At 38.6% G+C, this 26122-nt stretch overlaps 1 protein-coding gene across 12 annotated transcripts in view; it reads left to right on the forward strand.

Moving 5' to 3' along the window:
• Positions 1-26122, forward strand: part of LOC102233011 (teneurin-3) — a 323707-nt gene that overhangs the window by 203085 nt on the left and 94500 nt on the right. For all 12 annotated transcript variants that reach the window (XM_023333407.1, XM_023333406.1, XM_023333410.1 and 9 more), the window contains 7 exons: positions 909-973; positions 9386-9505; positions 11215-11298; positions 12501-12625; positions 21199-21448; positions 23113-23214; positions 24058-24252. In XM_023333407.1, coding sequence (XP_023189175.1) covers positions 909-973; positions 9386-9505; positions 11215-11298; positions 12501-12625; positions 21199-21448; positions 23113-23214; positions 24058-24252 — 941 coding nt within the window. The remainder of the gene's footprint in view (positions 1-908; positions 974-9385; positions 9506-11214; positions 11299-12500; positions 12626-21198; positions 21449-23112; positions 23215-24057; positions 24253-26122) is intronic.

Genomic DNA, 26122 nt, shown 5'->3' on the forward strand with positions numbered 1-26122 from the left:
CACAGTGTGGGTGTGAATATGGACAGATACGTAGAGTGTCTCAAAGAAGATGTGGTCGACGTTCCATTCTTGGACGGCCAGCTTCTCTGAAACCTCTTGGTATATTTGTTGTGCTTTGGCCTGTCTAGTTTATGCTGTATATGACCTTTAATTAATAAAAGGTTTGAAGCTCAAAGTTTGACTATGGAGTTATTGATTTGCAGCTTGCCATCTTGCCAACTAATATGGTCTCGTCACATATTAAATCTGGTGGTTGAGATTTTGTTGTTGACGTAAATCTGTGGGCCAATCAACAAATGCCGTTTGCTGCCAATCAAATTGGTTGCACGCAACACCCAGCTGGGATTGGCTTATACCATCACTGAGTTGGTTCCAGAAAACTGAACACAAACCAGTCTGCCCATATGTGGAAAAGAAACATCAGAACATCCTGCAGGATATTGGCCAGCCTTGAATACAAGACCTTAAAACTAATCAAACTGTGGTTAATTGCAGTTTGCCCACAGTTTGCCCTTTCTACAAGGGCATAGTTGGGAGACCACATCTGAATACCTCTAATCTACCAAAATGAGGTTTTGGTGTGGCTTAGCCAAAGCCTGGATTTTTTTCTAACCCATTTTCCGATTAGTACTTTTCAGTGAGTTGTTTTTAATATTCATGTTGTAATAATAGCAAGTTTTACTGTTGACACAACAGACCAGAATCTTTGAGAAGTACTAGTCTTGTTTTGTTTTAACAAAACCTATTTTCATGTGACATGTAAACTATAATAAACATTTCTAATCCTGTTTATGATACATAAAATTCTGCCATAATTCCAGTCATAGTCATGGTGCCATAACCTTTATATCTTTCTTTCAGGAGGTGACAGTTTGACATTAATCTTGTTCTTCCTTGTATGTCCTCAGGTGTACAGCCCTCAGTGCAGTTGGTCTGTCTGTACTTCTCTCTGTTCTGCTCTGCTACTGCATAGGTAAGATGAAACACAGTCTTCTTCCTAATACAAAACACACAACTGCAACCCAAACAAATGTATAAAGGGAATGGACAGTGCATGCACACATCTGCTTATCTTGCAAAGCACTGAACCGCATGCTGCCAACGGCGTGCAAATTGACATATGTGAGTGTGTGAATGTGGGCTGGAGTGTGAAACCATTTGGAGTTGTCAACAAGACAAGAAAAGCTCTATATAACCGCAGCCTTATTTCCCATTCTGTCTGTCCTTTGTTAAGTCCACCTCATCTTTCTTCTGCTCTTGAGTTTCATCCTCTCAGGCCCCAGTTGTATTCCACCATTCATCTTCTCTTCCTGCTGCCGTGGTTGGTTGTTACTTTGTGCTGTGAAACCAAACAAACATCCAGGATCTCGCTTTTCCTCTGTGGTACCTTCCCGTTTTCTTTTGTCATGGCCTTTCTTCTTAGTGTAGTGTTCTAGGCTAATATGTTGGGCAGACAAGATTACTTCCTACTTATCAAAATGCAGTTGAAGCCTAAAATTCAGATGCATACAAATTATTTATGTGTACTAAATGTCAAAATAACAAAGGGGAGACTTTTTTTTAGATATTCTCTGCAGTTTACCTATGCAGTACTCACATGGCAGTTGCTGGAGTATTAAATTCATTGAAAAGTGATGCAGCAACATTATTTTCACATGATGTCTTGTCTGCCTGTGGCAATGAAACAAAGTTCTTCCATTAAATTTTGAAGAGTCTTTAAATTTATATAACTGACATTTGCTGGTGCAGCATTGATATTTCAGCCTTTTCAACAGTTCAGTCTGGGTGGCTGTAGTCGCTATTAGGTTGGGACTGAATTGTGATGTCTAATAATATGAAGTATCCTCAGTAGTTACTGCAGATAATTCATCTCAAAAACATTTCTACTTTTGATTCAGATGATTGGAATTGATTGTGTGTTTTTATTGTTTCTCTTTTACTCTTGCAATTGGGATTTTGAAGCTTGATAATAATGTGTAGGTTCCAGCCAAAAATGAAAAAAAGACTCAACAGAAATCCAGGAATTCAAAATAAGGAAAAGAATTGATCTCTTCCTGTTCATTGCTTTAAATGGTCAGGAAGTTTTGGGTCGTTTTAGCTCGTTTGTGAGACAGACTTGAAGGATCAAAATAAAATGAGTCAAAGAGAGATAAAAGTGGTATTTATTTTAAAGGTCATTGATTCCCAGAATGAACCAAACCAATTATGATCGCCGCTCAGATGGTCCTTGAACTTAAAGATCTCTTGCCTTAGGCTGGGGTGTGTGTGTGTGTGTGTGTGTGTGTGTGTGTGTGTGTGTGTGTGTGTGTGTGTGTGTGTGTGTGTGTGTGTGTGTCTCTTAATGTGTATGTCTGGATGTGAAGCAAATGTGTCCGTATTTCATCAGCTATATCGTTGGGTGTGTTTTAGGCTCCCTCGTGCAGCATTGTTATTTTTTTTCTATTGAAAGCATCTGTTGAGGCTTTCCTGGGATTTTATGGTTGACAGATGCACACACTCTTGACACACCAACACACACATATCTGTTTCACACACTGGTGAACACACTCATGTAAAAACAGATTTATGCAGCTATCCGTACACTACAGAGACACAAGAGAACAGGTGAGAGATTTAAAACCACGCACATGAACACAAACACAAAGAACAAGTTATGCTCTTGAGGGGGGGGGTGAACATTTTGATTGGCACATGCATTCAGCTCAAAAACACACACAAGCACACACACACCCCAACACACGCAGACACAAAGAGGGAGAAAAAAGGGAGACTAAAAAAAGAGACAGAGCCTCTGGTCGAGACAAAATGACAATATTTGATTCATATTTTTCATAGCTGCTTTTGTCTGTGGTTTATGCAGTGTGTGTATATCTGTGTGTATATGTGTATGTCTTCCCAGAGGCCTCTGTAAAAGGTGTATTTGAGTTCATATGTCCCCTTTATTCTGAGTAACTGGCTTATTCAATTAATTTGTTCTTTCTCAACAGTAAACAGCTGTTTTATGTTGAAAATGGACAAGAGTGGAAGTTTAATAAATCATCAAGTAATTTCAGATAGTAAATTATCCACTTATCCATCCATCCACCCTTGAAAAATGTTCCTATTTGACATAAGTTTCTTCACATACATAAAAACTTGTGATCTATATAACTAAACTGCACATAAGTTTAGTTATATCCCAAGAAAAAAAACAATTATAGCAAAATCTAGACTTATTTCATGTGGCTGAGGTCAAACTGTTGTGTTCACAGTCAAACAGACTTTAAAAAAACTGGAAGAAGAGTTTAAAGGAAATAAACAATATAAAAAAAATCTAAGAAAGAAGTGGCAACAATTTATCCATAAGTTAAAATAAACGAACCTCTTATTTTCAGACCTCTTATTTAATCATATTTTCAAAGTCAGTGGTCTTTATTGATACTCTTGTGGAAAAGAACACAAACAACATTTTAGTCCATTTCTTTACATTAACAACGATTAAACAAAATTCTCATGACAAGAAATGTTTCAAGATAAATGATGAACGATATGATAAAAGCCCATCCATAGTGTCCCCATTTAAAGATACCTACATCAAAGTGCTACCGTTTTTTAACAGTTTACTGAATGATATCTGTCATGACAAAGTAAAAGTAACTGAAACAAGAAGTTCCTAAAAGGTACCAAAGGTTGTGTGATTACTGACCAACCATGCTTAAAGTAGAGACAGGTGGCGCTTTTTCTAATGATGACGGGCATTACATCATCACTAAATAGTTGTGTATTACAACTATTGTAAATGATTTGTTCATTCATTCATTCATTTATTCGTTCATCCATTAGAAACAAATGGCAACATGTTCAAAATTTTTTCATTTACTGGGAGCATTCATGAACCTGTTGGTTATTTATTCATTTGAATCCGTATGTAAATTTAACTAAGCAGAAATTTAATCTGAAAATGTGCTTTAAAAAAAAGGGCTCCATTGGTTACAATCTAGTATGACAGTTACCATGGCCAGTAATCCTCTTATTTTCTCCCTCTCAAACAAACACTCACACGCACACACTCCCCACACACACAAGTCTCTGTTTATTACCAAAGACTCTCCCATGGCTCTCTGCTCCTGCCCTCACCTGCGAAGGGTTAAAGCTACCTGGAGCTGCAGGACTTTAGTGCAATGAGGGAAAAAGTGAATTTGGAATAACACTGAGGATTCACAACGGTTACTGTCTTTGCTAATGTACTCATGTGGAATCGGCTCCCCTTTCAACACCCCACGATCAAAGCCAAACTGATTTGCTTTTGCTTCACGGTTCTGTCCTGTTCAAGAAAAGAGTCAGAATATATTTCTGAAGTTGGAGTACCTCAGAGCAGCCAGCGAGGCACCTTGTCTCTGTAAGGAAGAGCTGATGCTGCTGTGACTGAGCTGATTCTGTACACCAGCTTGATATTTTAAAATGACAAATGTTTAAGTTAACCTTCCAGACCTACACTATAGGAAATGATTGATACAGTTAATTGCTTTTTAATCATACATGGTGTTATGCCGTGTATGATTTATCTCCTTTCAGATCGTATTTCCAGTAAACATGCAAACACAACCACCCACATTAAGGATCACTTGGTCTTTTCACATCATACAAGTCAATCCTTCAAGATCACAGGCCTTGTCTGCTTACACAGCATGCAGAGATTGTGGAAATAAAGGATTGTTGCTTATAACATGAACCATTCACTGCTTTAAAAACAGGCAAAGTTATTGTGCACTTTGCCCAGCATGGTTTATATGTATACCTTAATTTCCTCACATTTACACCTATGCAACACACTTTTTACAACTCCAGAAAAATAGAAGAAGCAATAAAGTATGCAGTGTAACAACAGCTTTAGCATCACAGAGCAGTTCCTGCTAACTACTGTAATTCAGTATATGATGAGTTACATACTGCATTCTTGCACTTGGCACCTCTCTGAATTGAAAGCAGCCTTCTTTTCTAGGACCTGAGAAAAACAGAGCTGGTACCTTGAAACAAACACAATTAGTGGCCAATATGTGTGACTTTACTCTTAACAGCCCTCACATATTTAACCCCTCCTTTCAAATCTTTTGTGTAGTGTTCAGTAGTGTCCTGTCAGTGTGGTGGTTTTGGTCAGGCCTGTCAGTCTCACATTAGTTCTTTTTATTTTCAAGAACAGGGATGCCATTGCACATCTCTTGCACTCACTTGCTTTTCAACTGCACATCAGGGGGAACTCAGTCGGAAGTTTCTTCCAGATGGACAACGTGTGTTTCTGTCTCATTTAATCTTGCCTGAATGGGAGTGTTACGACCCGTCTAGGGGTGGCCAGATCATAACATGAAAGGTCCCTCCTCGTCCCATCCCAAACAGCCAACACATACAAAGTTAAACATTTTACAGTGATATTTATTAAAAAATATATGTTTGATTTAAATATAACAAAAATGGAGCATATAACTTCAGAATGAGCTAGTGCCAAAACAACAAACAAAAGGAACTATCTAAATAATAATCAACTTATCTAACCGAAAATAAATAAACCAAATGACAAAAACTTACCTCCCTAACTAAAAAAACAGGAAAGAACTAAGGCAACATAAATGGCAGCTCACTCCTACAAACTCCAAACCAAGAAGTTTAACAAACAAAACAAACAATGTGGCCGGTTGAGATGAGCAGAGGAGGGATCCTCCAGGAAGTCCACGTCAGCCGCTTTTATACTCGTCACATCCGGGAAGCCACCAATCGGACGTCCCCCGTCGTCCTCCAGGCACCAATCAAAAACAAGTACCTGCACACTCATTTACATAATCACATCTAACGACTCCAGTCGTAACACCCCCATTCACAAGAATTAAACACACAACAAAAAAGAGTGATAAGCACCTGTATCTCTAAGGATTGTGAGTGGGACTTGATCTTTTTCCTCACCCGTCAAAGAAACAAAACCCTGCGAAATAAATGGCAAAAACTGCGGATCAACATCAACTTTAGGTTTTTGTTGAATATCACCGCGTACATTCGGCTGGAAAACTGACTTTATAAATCCCACACCCGCAGGAGTTTTTATACTTTTAGCTTCTTTTTTCTTCAAGACTGGGCACGCAGCAATTAAATGTCCAGGTGCGTGACAATAAAAGCAATCACGGTTGTTTGATTTTGAAGCAACAGATGGCACATTTCGACTTACTGACCTTGAAAATACATTTTTTCGTTCACAAAAATTTTCTTGAAACGAATTCTGTGAAGAAAACACAGTTTTATGAGTCAAAATAAATTCGTCAGCCAACAGCGCTGCGTTCATCAATGATGACGCTTTCTGTTCATTTAAATAAGTCACAATCCGTTCAGGCAGACACTTTTTAAACTCTTCTAACAAAATTAAGGATTTTAAATCACCAATAGTTTTAACTTTACAAGAATGACACCACTTATCAAACAAAACGTTCTTCTCTCGTGCGAACTCAACAAATGTCTGATTAGCAGTTTTATTAAGATTTCTGAATTTCTGACGATATGCCTCGGGGACAAGTTCATAAGCTTGCAACACGGTTTTCTTAAGAGTGTCATAATCTAGACTCTGCTCAATAGACAAACTGGAACACACTTCTTGGGCTTTTCCAACAAGCTTACACTGTAGCAAAAGGGACCAGAATTCCTTCGGCCAGCTCAAAGCAGCGGCTATGCGCTCAAATGCGCCAAAATAAGAGTCGACCTCAGACTCACGAAATGGCGGAACCAATGTGATGTGCTTACTAATGTCAAAAGAAACAGAAATAGAAGAATCTGTGCTTGGTGGTTTTGGTGAAACTGCAGGAGCACTGTTTTGGAGCTCAAGAGCTCTGATTCGCAGATGCATGGCTTCCACTTCCAGCTCCTTGTTGCGGTTCTCCACCTCCCTGATATGGAGTGCGAGACGCAGATTCTCAGACGACATACCTTCAAGAGGTTTAGAATCTTGGTTAATCTCCAAGACTGCAGCAGGCACATCAGCCAGTGCTGCGCCAACAACCGCTCCAAGTGCGGCGTCTCCAGCTTCCTCCACTGCAGTCATGTGCAACACACCTTTCTCCACCAGTTGTTCACACAGCGTTTCCTTCAGTTCCGATTTTCGATCACTGCAAGACACCTCAACATCATAATGGTCAGCCACAATAATTAGGTCCGCTTTTCTACATTTTTCTAATTTTACCCAAGAAGGTGAATTTACAAAATCAGCAAGGGAAAATCCCTTCTCCATAATTCCCCCGTGCACAAAATAAAACTGCCAATCAGAACAATGAACACTTACCAACAAAACGAGAGAAGACGAAACGAGACCCAAAGTCAAAATTGGGAGGGGTTTGAACGGACGAGCCCCCAATTCATGTTACGACCCGTCTAGGGGTGGCCAGATCATAACATGAAAGGTCCCTCCTCGTCCCATCCCAAACAGCCAACACATACAAAGTTAAACATTTTACAGTGATATTTATTAAAAAATATATGTTTGATTTAAATATAACAAAAATGGAGCATATAACTTCAGAATGAGCTAGTGCCAAAACAACAAACAAAAGGAACTATCTAAATAATAATCAACTTATCTAACCGAAAATAAATAAACCAAATGACAAAAACTTACCTCCCTAACTAAAAAAACAGGAAAGAACTAAGGCAACATAAATGGCAGCTCACTCCTACAAACTCCAAACCAAGAAGTTTAACAAACAAAACAAACAATGTGGCCGGTTGAGATGAGCAGAGGAGGGATCCTCCAGGAAGTCCACGTCAGCCGCTTTTATACTCGTCACATCCGGGAAGCCACCAATCGGACGTCCCCCGTCGTCCTCCAGGCACCAATCAAAAACAAGTACCTGCACACTCATTTACATAATCACATCTAACGACTCCAGTCGTAACAGGGAGACACAGTTATTTTCAGCCATTATTGTTGCTTTATATTAGAACCATCTGTTGCAATGCTGTATACAATGGTGCTACTTTCAGTGACTTCAGCAAACGCCTGAGAAAGTTGGTTGGTTGTGTGCGCTACAGCTACCTTTGAGCAGAGCAATTCTCTTAGTGCACATGGAGCAATTAACTTCTAAGATAAATTGACACTGTCTAAAGCTTAATTATCGTTCCAACCTTTTCTGGGTATGTCCTTTGAAGAGTAGTGATAAAGCTTACAAAGGGCAGAAAGGTAACATGCAATGCATAGAGTGAAACAGAAAAAGAAACAAGCGACTCTGTTCATCATGTGGCCACGTTGTGGCCAGAAGGGTAGTTCAAGGTCAACACAGGATGCACTAAAAATATGCAATATATTAAAAGAAAAGTATTTAGGCCAGTATTTTCAGACTTAATGAAGCAGGTCTTAGTTGGACAGCACTCTGTACAACATAAACAGACCTAGTAAAAGGAAAGTGCACCTTTTCTTCTTTTCAGCTCCAATTTTCTTTTCTTACACTTTATTACTTGATTATGCAAAAAAAAAAAAAAAGCCTAAAAGGTCACTTTCTTTGTACCTTGAATGTAAATAAAGGAAAAGACTTCTAGAAAAAGGCAAACCAAGTGATGGATTAAAAATTATAAACCATTTTTCAAACTGATCAGATAATAGTTGATAACAGTTTTTTTTTCTTAGCTCTTCAGCACAGAAAGTGAGATAACAAATGTGTTTCCGAAGGAACAGGGGAGGCAGAGACTCTCCAGTGACTCGTCTTTAAATTTCATAACATTACTAATATTTCTCTACATGTGGTGGAAACTTTGACAAGAGTTTTTTTTTAATCTGGGTTCATTGTGCATGTAAGAAGGCAGGTCAACTAATTATTACGAACAAATAAACCCATGCAGGTCCAATTTCTACATTCTAAAGGTTATTGTCATTATCAGTCCAATAGAACTAGACTGGTAATGTTGAGCTTTCTTAATAATGTGAACAAAAGCATGTAAACATAGACAAGAGAAAATAGAAATTCATTGTTTAATACTGCTGGACTGACAAGGCATAGCAGAACAACAAAGCCCCTCCCTGCTGCTACTTTTTCTTAAATGCCACACTGGGTCGACTCTTCATCAGCGGACAGCAGAATTCATCATACATAATGTTCTGCAGAAGGGAATCCTAGTTGGAAGTGAGATGTGTATGATTGAACGGAAATAGACCTTGCTGGTGTGGATGGTTCTGTTCAATCTGATGGGTACAGAATCACTTTTCTCCCTTTTTGTTCTTATCGTTCCATTTCCTCTCTACACTGTTCTCCCTTTGCAATCATTTTGTTCCTCTCTTCAACCCATCTCTCTGTTTCTCTTTTGGCCTTTGATTGTATTACCCTCCACTGTCCTGTCTGGCCCTCCCTCTGTTTAACTCTTTTGTTTTGCTTCACCTCTGCAGCTATGCACTTGTTCGGTTTGAACTGGCAGCTTCAGGAGAGTGAGAGCTATGGAGCGTTTGAAAACGGGGGAGGAGGAAGAGACACAACTCCCAACACCTTTGTACTCTCTACAGACAATGGTGAGTCCAGCTGAATTTAAACGGCTTCCTCTTTGTTCAGACAGGGAGACTAATCAACGTTTTCATTTGAACTATATAAAAGATAAAACCTTTGACATGAACTAAAAAAAAATTTTTCACCAGAGGTTTATTTGGAAAAACATCTGCCTGTTGTGTTGTAATTTTACTCATTTTTAATTAGTAATGATGGAACAGCTGTGATCTTTTCAGCCAGATCAATGCATTTAATTGTTCCAGTTAAAAGAGAATGGTTTCTCTCCACAGTCGCCAAATGCTTACTCAGGAGGAGGGATTGCTGTCAATTACAGAATGTAATTGCTGTTGCCATCTTACACCAGTTGCCATTATAAAATCAGATGACTTTGATTGTTTTGAGTGGTAATCAGCACTCAGTTTGACGCTAGGTACTTGAATCCAAAAGTGACAATATGACTGGATTATACATTTATTAGCTTCGTCTGTTTGATTAAATGTTAACAAAAACAACAAATAAGTGAAATAAGCGTTTTAATGTCTAGAAGTGGTGAAGATAACTTGCAGGCATTCAAAGAGAGCATCAGAATGGGGACAAAAATGTCCCTAATTGTCGCATGTTAAAAGTATATCTACTCTCAGGTTTACAGAACACAGGTCAGAAATTAGATCATGTCCAGAGAGAAACTGTTGTGGATAAAAGGGATAGACTGGTTCAAAATAACACAAACTCAACAGTGGTCCAGGTCTCTTAGAAGGTATTAAAACATTTCTGAATGCACAACCTGTCAGACCTAAAAGCAGATGGGGTAGCGTGGTAGAAGACCACACCAGGGGCCACCACTGTTAACTAAGAAACAAGTAATAGTAGAGGTTTGGAAAAGTGGTTCATGGTCCTATGAATCTCAATTCAGATGAGACATTCAGACAGTAGGGCCAGAATTTGGCATAAACAGCATAAAAACATCGCTCAATTCTGCTTTGTATCAATTGCTGGTGTCATAAAGGTGTCCAGGATATTTCCTTGGTACAAGAGATGAGCTCTAAAAAAAATTAATAAAATACCTCAACTTGACATCTGCTGATTATGTCCATCCATTTGTACCTATCTCCTGATGCCTACTTCCAGCAGGATAAGGTACCATTTTATAAAGATCAAATCTCCAACCACTGTTTCTTGCATAATTTTGAAAAATGTGCCAGAATTAAGGCAGTTCTGAAGCACAGGAGGGGTTAACTAAATATCAGCAAGGTTTACCTAATAAAGGGCAGGTGAGTATATATTAGAAGGACTGGATTAAATTAAAATACTTTTGGAACGGTTTTGTTCTACTAAATATAAAAGAGACTCAGAATGTGAGCTTTTTTATGCAGAAGGATAATTGTTACCATATTCCCTTTTGCTGTGTTTCTTCTGTAATTATTAGAATTCACATCTTAATTGAATTGGTCAAAATAAAAGAAAAAAACTAGCGATGAAACATCTAAGCGTATTACACTAATTTAATTGGTTCACATAAAAGTTTAAAGACTCTCTATGAGAATTGGGTAATCAGATTTTTACAATCACTTTCCCTGATGGGCTGAATATGCTGTGTTGCTTTGTAGATCACTTTTTCCATCCACATGTCTGAAGTTTGAAAGAGCCAGAACTGCTGCCTCTATATGCTTTACATTAAATGTCTTCATATCTGCTTTAAACAGGTTCTCAGCTGGGTGTGTTTTTGACTTTGCAGGCAAGATGTTTCTTCTAGAAAACAACACCATAGATACGGGAGAGTCAGACGTGGGGAAGCGAGTCATACAAGACGTCCCGCCAGGTTAGTTTTCACAGAAGCACACATGGACTGGAAGTCTGTCACATATAGCCATCAGTGTGACTGATGCAGGTTCTGTATATCTGAATCAGTCTGATTGTTAGACCAATAGCTATTTGAAAAAGTTTTGTCATTGCCAGACGGTCAGTAGAACCTTTACCATGGAAAAACAAGACCCAAAATGAGATGTGTACTTTATGGAAGAGTAATGTACCCGGTCATGACGTAGCAGAATACTGTGACTTCCATCCCATAAGCCTCAGTATGCACACTGACATACACTGTACTGTACGGCAATGCCTTAAAGTGACGCATACTACAAAATCATCACAAGACAAAATTCTCTTAATTTAAAATTGTGACAGCAGCTTAATTTTCCACTCTTCTAGTCGGTTATCATTTATCACTTATCAGTGATAAACATCTAACTAGTTACATTCAGTTGTGTTATTTAATTAAAACCTCAAAGTATGTGTGATTCATTACAGCTATTATAGCAAATTTGTAATTAGATCTACCTCTGAAGTTCTCCACCATCACAAATTGCATTAAGTTGAATTACCTGCTGTAAGTTTTGTAAACAAAGTTTGTTGCTTTTCCACTCCCCTGGAGTTCTCACTGTGGGGACTTGAGGTTGACCTCATGCCGTGACGACACACTGATCTAATAATGACTTCAGAATCAGATCGAGATAGAAGCTCTTTCCTTTCCAACGTGAGAGGATTTAATCTCTCAGAGTACCTGATTTTAACCATTTGTGCTGAGAGATTATGATTTAACATTGAAATATAGTCAAAAAGATTGATTCAAATTTAGAAAAGTTCAAATGTAACTTCATGAAATTAGTAACATTACTTTGATAAAGTAGTTGAAACTATTAACTAGTAAATTGTAACTTGTAACATTTTTAAAGAAACCTACCCAACACTAGTGAGAAATAATAACTGTGGCCCTGTTAATCTGCCTCGTGCAAATTAATTGAATTTATGGGTCAAATGGATTACAAAGCTTGAAAAATTACTCCCAACAAAAAATGCAAATAAGAAAAAAAATCTAATTCTGTGATAATTAAACTATTAAGAGTATCATTGCTTTTTACAACTCTTTTCTCAATATTTTGTTCATTTAAATACTGTCTGCACAGTTTGTTTGGTATGTGAATCACAGTTAAATGACTTTTCCTCATTGTTTGTTTCCTATCCAAGGTGTGTTTTGGAGGTCCCAGCTATATATTGACCAGCCACAGTTCTTGAAATTCAACATATCAGTCCAGAAAGATGCACTGGTTGGAGTGTATGGACGGAAAGGCCTCCCACCATCACATACACAGGTTGGTCACCTGGACACCTCAGACATTAATGGATGTGTCCTGTAAAAACTATTTCGCTTACATGATGTGGTGAAATGTTTTTACACTGCTTTAGACTGAGCCTAATTCTATCTTAATAAAAAAAAAAAAAAGCTACTGAGGACTTAAAGGAAAAAAGTTAGACCTTCTCCCAAGCATCATGTTGAGGTTCTCGTTCCTGCCTAAATAATTCTTCATTTTCACCTCAAATCAACAGCTATACTTTTGAAATGTCAAGAACAACGAGTGTTTCAATTGAGATTGAACCCAGATACTCATCAAAGCTTGCTCTTTAATGGATAAACCGGGCTAACACAACATTAGCTGCTGGAATGGCTCTAACCTCAGTTTATAATTTGCAAACCATGCTTAAAACACCATGTCAGGAAACCAGCCAGTTTATATAAGCGCTACCATTTTTAGACAAAAACAGTGATCAAACATCCAATTAGAATTATGGCGGGAGCATGCTGATGGCTACAAGAAATGTCAAGTTACTTTTTAACATGCTGAGCGTCATTTAACCAAAACTTAGTGGGGATGTTTGTATAAATATGTTTGAATTTGGATTGATACATTTGACTGTGTGGGGATTAGAGGAAATCCACATTAAATCTGAGAGCAACCAAACACTTCAATCCTCCCTACTCAACATTTGTTGAGGATTTAGTGTGCAAAATTTTCACTTTGCTTACACTCTAAAATCTCTGAAGACTTCCAGTGTGGTCCGCAATCTGGGAAATTATGGGACTTGATTTAATCTCTTTGAAAGTATGGAAAAAATAGAATAGAATAGAATAGAATAGAATAGAATAGAATAGAATAGAATAGAATAGAATAGAATAGAATAGAATAGAAGTACTTTATTCATCCCAGCAGGGAAATTACTTTGCAGTTACAGCATAGAGACAAGACACAATAACAACTACCACTGAGTAGTAGTTGTCTATAAAATAAAAAATAAAATATAAAATGCTGTTAATATAAAAAACAACTTAGAACAGTCCTTGCAAAGATTCAAAAAATGCAGATATGTATATTTAAACATATGTACAGCAAGTGTGCCACAGTGCAGTTGTGCAAAATTGGACTGATTAGTGCAGAACAATGGTTTAGCTTTTATTGTACAGTGAGATGGCATGTGGCAGGAAGGATTTCCTGTATCTGTCCCTACGACAGCGGAGCTGGAGCAGCCTATGTGAGAAGGTGCTCCGCTGTCTGTCCACTATGTGGTGGAGAGGGTGCTGTTTATTGTATATATAGTATAGAAAATATTTGTCTTTATAATTCCTACCCAATTACCTAAATCTTGTGTTCTATCTTCCTTTTTTTGTGTCCTTGCTTCCTCTCTTGCTTCACCTTCCTTTGCCTTTGCCCATCCTTCTTTTTCCCCTTATTTCATCCTTGTATCATTTCAATCTTCCTTACTTGTGACCCTTTATTGCTTTATTTTTTTTGATCATTTTCCTATTTCTCTTATTTCTTTCCCTCCTTCTATGTGACATTACTTTTTTTCTTTCCATTTTTTTATGTTTCCCTCTGTCTTTCCAGTTGTCCTTCCCTTCTTTAGTTCTTTTTTTCCTTTGGTGTTCCACCTTTCTGTCCTTCGTTGTGTAAAAACCCCAGGTCTATCCCTTGTGTTTGCCCCTTTTTTTGTCCCTTATCTTCCTCTTTCGTACCTCTTGTTTCCCTCATCCCATTCTTTCATACATTTCCTCCCTTCATTGTCTTTCCTTTCTGCCCTTCACTGAAAATGTGACAGCAGAGCTTATGGTCTAATTTGGGTTCTCCTCAAAGACGGATCAAATTCACACTAGAAAAACACAAAATTGCTTATTTTAAAATGCTTCATGTTCTAGATGGTTTGCTTTAGTGAAAAACATTTTAAAACATTGAATCATCTTACATATGCGCTTTGAGTTGTGCTATGATTGAATAAAACTGAAAGAGGAAACATTAAACTTTGTTTCCTGATTTAGTGGATTGGAACTCCAGGGATGTAAGGCTGCAAAAGCAAAGCATAGTTGGGAAATCATCTACATTTCAGCCCTTTGGAAAAAAGATTAGCATTCCTATCAGTGTTAGTGTGCTCCTTCTCCATTTCCCACACTTCTCCTGCTTAGAGTCATGTTGTGCATTAGGAAAGAAAATTAATTTTATGGTTACTTATGTTGCTGTGTCTGAGATGAAAACTCAAACAGAAATGTTAACGCAGAACGCTGTAAATGACTGCATGCTACTGATCTGACTATAAACGTGAAACAAAATGAAACACATTTGAAGGATATTTAATCAGTACTTCACTTAAAACTAAACTTCATCTGGAAAAGATTAAGGGTGTTACAGTTATGCTGGTCATAACCCTAAACTAAGGTAACTGCCAAATAATTACCTCCTCCCCCTTTCTTCTTGCCGAGCCTGGATTCTGTCTCAGCTGACATTGGATATGAGCCAGTGTACACCCTGGATAGGTCTCCATTTCACCACATGGCCATTACAGGCAGACATTCACCCACGCACACCGACATGCAGGGACACAGGAAACTCCCAGTCCACACAGAAAGACAGGCGTAGTCACAGCCAGAATCATCTAATGTGCAGGAACGGGTGCTAATCGCTTCATCTGTGTTCCATCCCTCGACCCAGGTACCACGAGCAATAAGGAATACGAAAAATTAGTGTGAATTCATCATTATAACGGTCACATTTTGAAACCGCTTTAAGAAAGAAATCTTGTTGAAGTTGGGAACGAAGCAGCGGAAACCTCACCGACAGCTCAATCTTTGTGTTTTCATCTGTATGTCTCACAATGATTTCGCCACATCAGAAAGATGACTGCCGCTGATTTGATGCCGTGAACAAACATCCAAGCCTTCAGTGAATCATTTGACCTTTCATAAGTTTAACACACACCAGAGCTTCTTTTAAAAAAAAAAACAAATAAAATAACACTCCCTCTCTCAAAATGTCAAACCCTCCAATCTTTTTACTGAGTTCAGGTTAAATGTGTTATGTGATTTTAGTTAAAAGGGAAGCTGAACAACTTAATCTGCCTCTTGATTTGATGCACTTACATCTGTGCGTGGCCAAAAATAGTTTCCCGCAGCGCCACTCCTAATTCAGTGTTGGCGTATTCCTAATGGATAAATAAGCATATACTGTACGGCCTTGCCCTCACCAAATAGCCAAGTTCTCATTATTCCTTCTAAGTTTTCAGATTTAAGCTTTTAAATATATTAGTTTCTTAAAAAAACTTAACAGTTTCCATCTGCTTTGAACATTTTGATCCAAAGATTTAAACCAAAAGAAATGTTGGTTTTGAATGAATTCACACGCAAGTAAATGTGCAGCTAGTCAAATCCAAAAGCACCAAAGGCATAATAAGTAAACCTTTAGAGAATCAAATCAGTTTAGTGTTTGATGCCATATGCATAAATGGATTTAGATTTACAGCAATGTTAGATATACTTCATCTCCAGCTGTGCTTTTTGCTCAGGGGCTTTAGTTGCAATTAGATCCACATTTTTTGTAAGACACGTTTCATAGTTATATTTTGTAGATATTTGTGGGGTTTTTTAAATTGTCTCATGTAAGTTTGAAATGTTCCATCAGTGGTGGCACTGCTCTGGCCTTGAGGCAAAAAAACCATGATACTAAAACCCTAATGTTTTAAAGATGGAACGATGGAGGTATGGGGGAATGCCGTTTTTCTCCTCTTTCTTAACAGATTCTTCTTTGTTCTTGGTGCCCAGTTCATCATGGCCGCTTTACGTTCCCCTGGTGGAAACGTGATTCTCGCCTGGGACTCTCAGTTGCTTTAGCTTTACTGTGACTACTTCTTTCACAATTGACACACCTTGTCCTTAATGATATCTATTTTACTGGTTGATGTGTCATTGTCAAAGTAATGCAGTTTAGTTCATTTCAGTTGTACTTATATTGCATCAAAACACAAGACAAGATGTCTCAAGGGACTTTACAGCACAAAACAAGTCCATTTTCTATCTAATTCAAGGGCTGTGAAAAAGATTACTTAAATTTCCTTTTTGTCACACATAAATGTTTTTCATATCATCAAACACAATTTATTGTTTGACATAGAAACCTGAGTAAATACAAAAAGTAGTTTTAAAAGGATGATTTCATTTTCTAAGGGGTAAAAAGCTTTCCAAAGCAACCTCGCCTTGTGAGAAAAAGTTATTTCCTCCTAAATCAAGTAAGTGGTTCTGCCAGCCTTGCCAGCAACAGCTGCCATTGAGTGTTTATGAGAAGTGGTAATAAGTGGTTCACATCACTGTGGAGACATTTGTATTCCTTTTTGTTGCAGATTTTTTTAAATGAATATTTTGGGGGTTTTCAAATGCTTAAGTCATTCAGATGTGGACTTCCTTGTTTGTGTTGAATTATTGTCCTGAATCTGATGGCTGGAGACTCTCCCTGTGAATTGTTGAGAATAGATCAGAGTTCTCGGTTCCATTAGTTACAGCAAAACATCAAGATCCCAAAACTGCAACGTATTTAACTGTCAGAATGTTTTTTTTCCCCCAAAGTGTTATACCAGATGTAGCAGGACAAGAATCTTCCAGAAAATCTCACTTTTTTTATCACAGAATTTTGCCCCCTCTCTCCTTCTTATTATTGTTACATTAACAGTGGCCTTACCTGAGAGAAGTGATGGGTACAGTGCTTTCCATGTTGTCCAGATTTCTATTATGAGTGATCAATGCATTCTTGGAGTAGTTCTGTTAGGCCAGCAACTCCTGGAAAACTTTTCCACTGTTTCATGTTTTTTCCTTTTGTGAATAATGACTCTTAGTGTGGTTCCATTGGGTCCCAAAGCCATTGAAATAAATTGGTAGACCCTTCCAGACTTATAGTTGTTTGTGACTTTTTCTTATGTGTTCTTGAATCAGTTTTGTATTTACTCAGGTGATCAGACAGGTTTGAAATTAAATTTTATGTAAAAGTTTAAAACATTGAAATGAGACAAAAACAGCGGAAGTAAAACAAATCTGTTGAGTAAGCATTTTTCCTGACACCAAATTCACAAATAAATTCAGTCCATATTGATTCAGTTCATTCTGATACAATTCATCCTACAATAGGAGTAAGCTATGGTTCAGTTAATCCAGCTATAATACAATACAATGAGACAAAGTTGGTTAAAAAATGCCAGTTAATAATAAGTTGTTTTGAATTGAACTGACTAATTGACTTTGCAGCAATCCCACATTCTATAAATAAGCTATGGATAAGCAGCCATCTGCCTTCACTGACTGGAAGTGAAGGGGGAACCCAGAAAACATGGAAGCACTGGGCCATGAGTACATTCATTGGGAAAGAAAAGGAGAAGACAGAGCCTTTGGAAGCAAACACTCAGAGAGTAGAGAGAGTAAAAAGTTGTAAAAACAGGTGGTGGTAATGTCCTCCAGCAGTTGAATTCCATAGCAGCATAGCTCCAGAAATAACCCAACCTAATAGTAACCTAAGCCAGTCTAACTATAAGATTTATCAAAAAGGAAAGTTTTAATCCTAGTCTTAAAAGTAGCCAGGGTGTCTGCCTCATGGACTAAAACTGAGAGCTGGTTCCACAGTCTTAGCTGCCGCCAATTCTATTTTGAACTAGGAATCGTTGGTAAACCTGTAGTCAGGCAGGGGAAACTATCTTTTTACACTCTGTTGATGCGATTATAAGTCAAGCTAGAATTTTGACCATATCCTTATTTTAATGTGTTTTTTCCAGCTTAAAACTGCATCTCTTCATGTAGACTTAAGCATTTAGGTTGATGTATAAGTATTTGTTTAGAGGACTGTGTGGTCTAAGGAGATCAATACCTGAAAGTAAGATGTGCATTATTATTGGGCAGCTTCTACTCTACAGGCAAAATGATGTACACAAAAAGAGATTTATCTTACTTCAAAAAGTACATCCCATCCATCCATCCATCCATCCATCCATCCATCCATCCATCCATCCATCCATCCATCCATCTATATCCACTTATCCCTGCTGAGTCGTGGGGGGCTGATACATATATTCATTGATCATTGGGCAAGAGGACAAAGCAACACAGACACACAGGACAAACAAAACACCTAAGGACAACGTAGAGAGGGACACATTAACTTAGCCATGATTTTGGACAGTTTTGAGAAGACCACGGTCTTTGTATGCAGGGCAATCCTCCATCGCATGAAGTTAATAACTCCACTGTGTGACTACCCAGCCTGTGTCACTAACCACAGTGAGTAACTTGCTAGGTAGTTTGAACCAGTTATCTCAGCTGATAAATCCTCTTCCAGTGTAAATGGCTGGTTTGGTTGAGATTATCTGAGGTTTTCAGAAATGATGACATTGCTACAGATTATGATGTTCCAGAAACATATGTCGCCTTGGTGAGACTGTGATTTATCTGTGTTCTTTAAATAAAACAGAACAGCCACTGTCATGACCTAGCTTCAATTCCCACAGCAAAGAGACTCAAACCATGCGTAAAAGTTAGAAAACAATGGTTTGTCTTTTCTAAATATAAAATATCATATCAAGATGGTTCCATGCTGAAGTTTAAAACTAAAACAAGTCAATGGTATCATTGAGTCAGTCATCAAATATGCTTAAGGGAAAGCTAACTTTTTCCGCAGTGTTTTGATGGGAAGATTCACTGAAAATATATTTTGATTTTAGAAAGATGTTGCTGACTCAACTGGCCAAATCGATGTTCATCTGTTCCTGACTCGAAAGCATAAACATGCCAGCAGCCCTTCAGATCAGATGGAATAAACACAAAACATGCAGCTGGCAAGAATTCCTCAAAACCTCACTACTTTCCTTTCTTTCATACAGCCCGGGTCACCAATTTTCTTTGTGTAATTGCTTTTTGGTTTCTGGTTTGTAACTGAGACTCTTTCCAAGAATTGCATTTTTGATGTGAATCACTACTTTGTTCAATTCCTGTTCAGATATTTAGGTTAATTCAATCCAACCCTTTACATTCCAGTCTAGACATGCACTCGCATTCAGATTCAAGTACATACAGTACAATACAATCCCTTTACTGTGTAGCACAGTTAAGGTCAGTAGAGAATGTAATGCCATTTGGTAAAACTTGTTTCTCTAAAGAAGCTCAGCAATGTATTGAGACACTTTGCAGCAATCCTTTCTCAAACATGTGGTGATGGCGAAAAGTTACCACTCTCTTTTAACACCAAAACACATACAGCAGGACAAGGCTCCGTGTGATTGGCCTTTAGAATTGTGTGAGTCCTTTTGTATGTGCTAACACCTTCACAGACTGCTTTGCATTTTAGGCCCTCATACCATATAAATGTTGGATGATCCTGAGGAGCTCAATGGACACTCCGGAAGATTAGAAAATCTTCTGCATTGTGTTTCTATCAAAGTTATCATAGGCCTTCATACAGTCTATGAAGCCAATCTAGAAAGGGAACTTCTAGTCCAAGAGTTCCTTCACTTAGATGCAAAGTGATGCAGTTTGTTTCCTCACATGCTCTTTCATTTTTAAAAGCATCTTGCTTACATTATATCCTTTATTCTAAAGTTTACATAGAATGTTTTGGTATTTGGTCAAACTTCTTATGTAACCTTCCACAAGCTTTGCTGGACTTTTGGCCGATTCCCCATGACAGATGGTGTTTGTATGCAAGTGTCTTACTCTCACCTTTCAAGGCCAAAAATTACTTTGTGATGGAAAAACCAAAGCTGAAGGACTTTCTTGTCTCTCAGTCACTATGGTAGCCAATCACTTTGGCGATAAACGTCTTTTAAATCAGTGGTCCCCAACCTTTTTATTACCGTGGACCGGTCAAGACTTGGTAATTTTGCTGCAGCCTGGGGGGCTGCAGGCTTCATTGCCTCAGTTTGAAGGCTTCATTGCCTCATTAACGAGCCGGTCACCATATCATGCAGAGCGGGCTTGGAATGTGGGAATCACCTGCCGGGATTCTCCTGTCTCTTCTCTGGGCCTTTTCCCCTTCGCAAATAAACTTTCCAAAGACATCTGATCTGTTTCTTACTCATTTTGCTGCTTGTGGGCTCAATGTTGGCGCGCAAGACGTAACCGAGAGAATCCGGTTAAAGGATTTTCAAAATAAAAGATCCTCCAGACTCAAATAATACATAAAATGGAATTATGTATTCCATTTTATGTATTATGTATGGGGGTTTTAAATCATTTTTAAAACCCCTGTTTTAAATCATTGTCGATTTAAAAGACCCAAGATTCAAATTCCAGGTTGATGTCTTGAGGTGTTTGTTTCTTCAATATTTCCACATAATGATCTTTCGTCATGAAATCCACTAATCCCTACTGCAACAAATCATCCTCACAACATGATGCCTCCACCCCAATATGGTATTCTCAGGCTTGCAACAATTCCCCCTTTTTCTTCTAAATGCAACAGTGGTCACTATGGCCAATCACTTCAGTTTTAATTTAATCAGAACATAGAACAGGCCTCCAAAACTTAACATCTTTGTCCCTGATTGTCCATCATGGTGAATGATGCTTGTATTTGTGTGTATTTGTGTCTTCCAGTATGATTTTGTTGAGCTACTGGATGGTAGTCGACTCATTTCCAAAGACAAGCGAGCGCTCAGTGACGCAGACTCTATGTTTGCGTACATCGCCGGTTTCCACGAGGAGGAGCCTGGCGCTCGACACACGCGGTCCGTCAACGTGCTGGAGGCCGGCTTCATCCAGTACCTGGACACAGGAATCTGGCATCTGGCATTTTACAATGATGGACGGAACACAGAGCAAGTCTCCTATAATACAATCGTCATAGGTAGGATTTATGTGCGTCTTTGAGTGGCCGCTTCCTTTTGTTAGCCTGGCTTTTTGTAAACTAACCTTTACGTTTTGAGTATATTTTTTATTTCAAAGAGTCAAAGCGGCCTGCAAAGAGTTGTTTTAGGCAATAAATGAATGTTGAAGGATCCTTCGCAATCTGTCTCTCATTCACCCATTGAAGTGCATATAAGAGTTCATGGGGGGTATGTCATACAAACGTCTCATCTTCTGATTAAATATCTACTGAACTACTGATCGAAGCCCACTTATGTTATGCTCACTGGAACCTGTTGATTTCATATTGCAGTGGCACAATGGAGGATTTTCTGCTTTAATATCCCAAAACCCAATATGCCACAGGAATAATAAAATGTATTGTTCCGATTGTTCTGGTAAGCTTGTTCCAAAACTGGCTCAATGACGTTAAGACTGAATTTATTCTTTTATAGCGCTTTTCTGCCACAAATGTGAGCTGAATTCACATCCCCAGCATGAGCTAGACCATGTTCCTCTCACTTTTCATACGCAAGTCTTCTGAAATAACTTAAATGCTGGCAGATTTAGCTTGACGATGTTTGAAATTAGGATTTAATCAGTGTTAATGTGATAAAACTGACTTTATAGTTTTTAAAACCAAATACTGTATAAAATACAAAACAATTGAGACTAAACATTTCCTGTTTTCAGTGGCATAGGATTCCTTATGCAATTTCTATTTGATATTCTGGCACAGTGTGCCAGAATATTGACAGTTTTTAAAACTTTTTTGTAACATAGAAGTGTTTTTGATCATCCTGCTGAATTTCAGTCAGTCATTGATTATTTTTTGAACAGAAGAAAATTGTTCACTGCCCGTTTTTATGTAAATGTTGTCCAAGGGTCTTAAGTAAGAGATTCTTATTGGACTTGTACCCTTTGAGTATCACAAAAAATGCTCTTTCATCTGAAATATTTGAAGCAACAGCTTCCTTATATTTGAGGTCATTTTAACGCAAACTGGGGTAAGCATTGCACAAGAGTGCAATAATTTCTGCTCATTCATATAGCAATCAGTCTGCTAATTACTGATAGATTTTGATTGGACTTTTCTTGCAGCTTTTCCTGTGGGTATGATAAGACTATAATCAAAATCTCGCAGCAGTGCAAATATAACTATAAGTAAATACTGCTTTTTGTTACAAAGTAAGTTAATGTGGTTATCTGCACAATATTCTGAAATCATAAATTGCCAGCACAAAAACTGAAACCACAAACACAAGATGTGCCATCTGCTGATTGCAAACTGTATACTGTACGTGCTCTCCGATTATGCGCATGTGTGGTACTCGTACACATATGCAGCTGTGTTTTTTTAAAACACACACACACACACACACACACACACACATTTACGGGTCTTCATGGCCGGTTGTACTAGTCACATAAGAAGAAAAAGAGCCAGCGAGACAGCAGGATAATTGGATTTTTAAATGTGTTGATGGGGCCGACTGGCTGTAACAACAGCAACCACAGACGATGGTTCTCTATGCAGCCTCACTCTGTGCATGTTATTTCTTAAAATATTCAGTTTCATTTCAAATCTACCTAATTAATTTTCACAACTAAATTCTCCCTTTCTCTTTCTTGCTCTCTCTCTCTTTCTCATATTCACTTAATCAGAGTCAATTATGGAGTGTCCTCAGAATTGTCACGGAAACGGTGATTGTCTCTCAGGAATATGCCACTGTTTCCCGGGATTTCTGGGGCCTGACTGCTCTCGAGGTAAATGCTCATGGAAAAACACTCAGCCACCCACAGAGAAGCAGTTATTGTTCCGAGATTGTTATCCCAGCAGTAAACGTGACCCGCGCACTCCGAAGGCTCCGTCGGCTGCTCTGTACACTTGCCTTTCCATTTTCACAGCCTTCATGTTCCCTGGGTTGGGGATCAACTTACCGCATATTATTTTAGACACACCTGTTTATATCTTTTTGCATAGCCTAAAGCCAAATGGAACCTCATATATCACAGGTCAAAGGCACTCCACAGCTATTTTATGAAATATCAGGAAACTTTGTAGCAAACTCATCTTGTTCTTTCTATTTGTGTAGCCTGGACAATAATCTCCCCTTATGCTTTTATTAAAAAGACAGTGCTGATATAAAAGTGGAGGAGAGCGATTACAGGAGCCCGGCTGTCACAGGAGGAAGAGACCAGAAATAAAAATTGTGTTTTTTCAGGTGCAACAGTGCTTGAAAATAGGACAGTGTCAGAAAGTGTCTTGGGCTGATGTGTGGGGGATTATAATAGAAAATAATTGGTGTGTTGAGCATTGTTTGGCGCCGGTGTTTTCTGGCCTTGTTTTTACCCTGGATTCATCAATCAAGTAAGCAAGCTGTTCGCATCTCAAAGGAATAATAGAATTATTTTACTCACACAATAAGAAAGGTAACTATAAATATTCAGACAAAAGCTGCTCAAGGCCCCTGGAGCTGTTTATTCCGTTTAAATCATAAATTATTCAGATTTTGACTAATTGCGGATTTTGTTGGTTTACAAAATTTTGTTCAGGAGGGGGTGATTTACTGCCTGACTAAGTCATCTGTCTCCATGTATCTAATTCAGCTGCCTGCCCGGTCCTGTGCAGTGGGAATGGCCACTACTCCCGTGGCCGCTGCCAGTGCTACAGTGGGTGGAAAGGCACTGAGTGTGACGTCCCGTCCAACCAGTGCATTGACATCAACTGTGGAGGACATGGCATCTGCATGATGGGAGCCTGCATCTGCAACACTGGTTATAAGGGAGATAACTGTGATGAAGGTAGGAAAAAGAAGCCCACCAAGGCAGTGGGTTTGTTGGTATTTGTATAGATATGTAATAAATGTTCAACTTAAAGCAGGAGCTTGTAACTTTTATTTTTAAAAAAAATTTCTGAAACTGTCACTATGTTATGATAGCATGGTATGACGCTGATAACCTGTGAAGAATTTGAGCTCCTCTTCCTTTTTCCAGTGCTAATTAGAAACAGGAGAATAGTCTTAGAGCTGTCAATCATGCTAATGTATCTCTACTACACTACAGTGACCACTAGGAGAGTCTGCCTTGAATTACTAGTCTAGTTAGCATAGCTACCAGTGACAGGAAATAAGTGGTTTTCCTGGAACAGTAACTTATTGTTCTGTTATTAGCACATTTAGCAGCGCTTACACAAGGTTAATTGACAGCTAAAATGCTCCTCCTGGCTCTGATTGGTTGCTTTTGACCGGGGTTGGTGCATTTCTTAGGATGGCAATAGTCGCATAGAGAGGAGATTGACGTTTCTTTTTTTTTACACATTATTTGTCTCGTATTACAGTACAGTGACAGTTTCAACACTTTTTTATTATTATTTATAAAACTAAGATACTGCAGTTTTAAAGTAGGGAACAACTATCATGAGTTTTCGCATTAGAACTTTAAGCATTCTGTTGTTTGACATTGTTAAGGGGAATCTACTGTACCTCACAACTATCAACACAATGACAAATCTTTGAAAACCCACATCCAGACTCTGTTCTCTACATCACTAACGTATCAGTTTGCGAGCTGTTCCCAACTCACTTAAAAGGCAAACCATGAAATCATTTTCTAGACAAACGAGATCTTTACTGAAGACAATGTGCGAAGGCCAACATCAAGGTGGAAAAGACAGAACGTACTCTTCTCAGCATTTAACAGCGATACTCCCACTCAGACTCTTTACCAAGCTGAGGGATCTGAGACAGAACAGGCAGCGGAGAACACTGGTATTCAGCTGCTTGTTACACTGGGGAAATTACAGTGTGGGCACCTTCCTTGCTTTTCTAATGCTATTATGATCATAGGATGGGTTTTAAACCCTCTGGTGTCCTGACAAAGGTGCAGGGGGTTTACACCTCTAGTAAAACACAATTGTGAGGTTTGTCGATCACGCTGTAGTTCTAAATCTTATATCTGGTCTGCAAGTCTAAAGAAGGGAAGTGGAGTAGCATTTCATCTGTTGGCAGGCAGCCAGCCATTCTTAAATTTTAAAACACCCCCTGAACTTCGCCATATTTTATTACAACCAAAGACTTCCCTGCAAAGACTGTGTATGGCAGAAAATAATTTATTTATTCTGTAAGCACAGCAACCCAATGTATCAGCATCAGCATTTAGTGAGAAATGATTGACGTTAGGCAAGTTATGACTAAGATATATAATTTTGTAGCTGGTATGCCAATTACTGAAACACTGAAAGGTTGACCATCCCGCCTGATGTGTAACTACGATGTACCTGTGGTGAGGGTAATCAGCCTCAGCTACCTGAGTGTCTATTTTTACAGGGACAAAACCTCATCCACTCATCCTGGTGCTCTGGTGTTCACAGGTTTGTCACCTGACAAAGAGAGGAGAGAAAAGTTAAGGTCTCCATGGTAATTCCTAAAATATTCTGTACGGTCACTATAGAGCGTGTTCTGGACCCGGGGATCGGCTTGTGATTCAGAATCTTCTTCAGCTGAAGATCAGAAAGCCCTGCAGAGTGGCCAAAGTAGCAGAGTGCTGCATAAGATTAGTCCTAGCATCCCTGCAGGACATTTTCCTCCAACACTGCAGGACCAGAGCAATTACAATCATTAAGCAAATCTGTTTTCTGCCTGCTGAACTCAGCCGAATGGTTCCTGTGCCTGAT

Source organism: Xiphophorus maculatus, chromosome 5 (assembly GCF_002775205.1).
Source record: "Xiphophorus maculatus strain JP 163 A chromosome 5, X_maculatus-5.0-male, whole genome shotgun sequence".
In the NCBI taxonomy this organism is placed as follows: domain Eukaryota; kingdom Metazoa; phylum Chordata; class Actinopteri; order Cyprinodontiformes; family Poeciliidae; genus Xiphophorus; species Xiphophorus maculatus.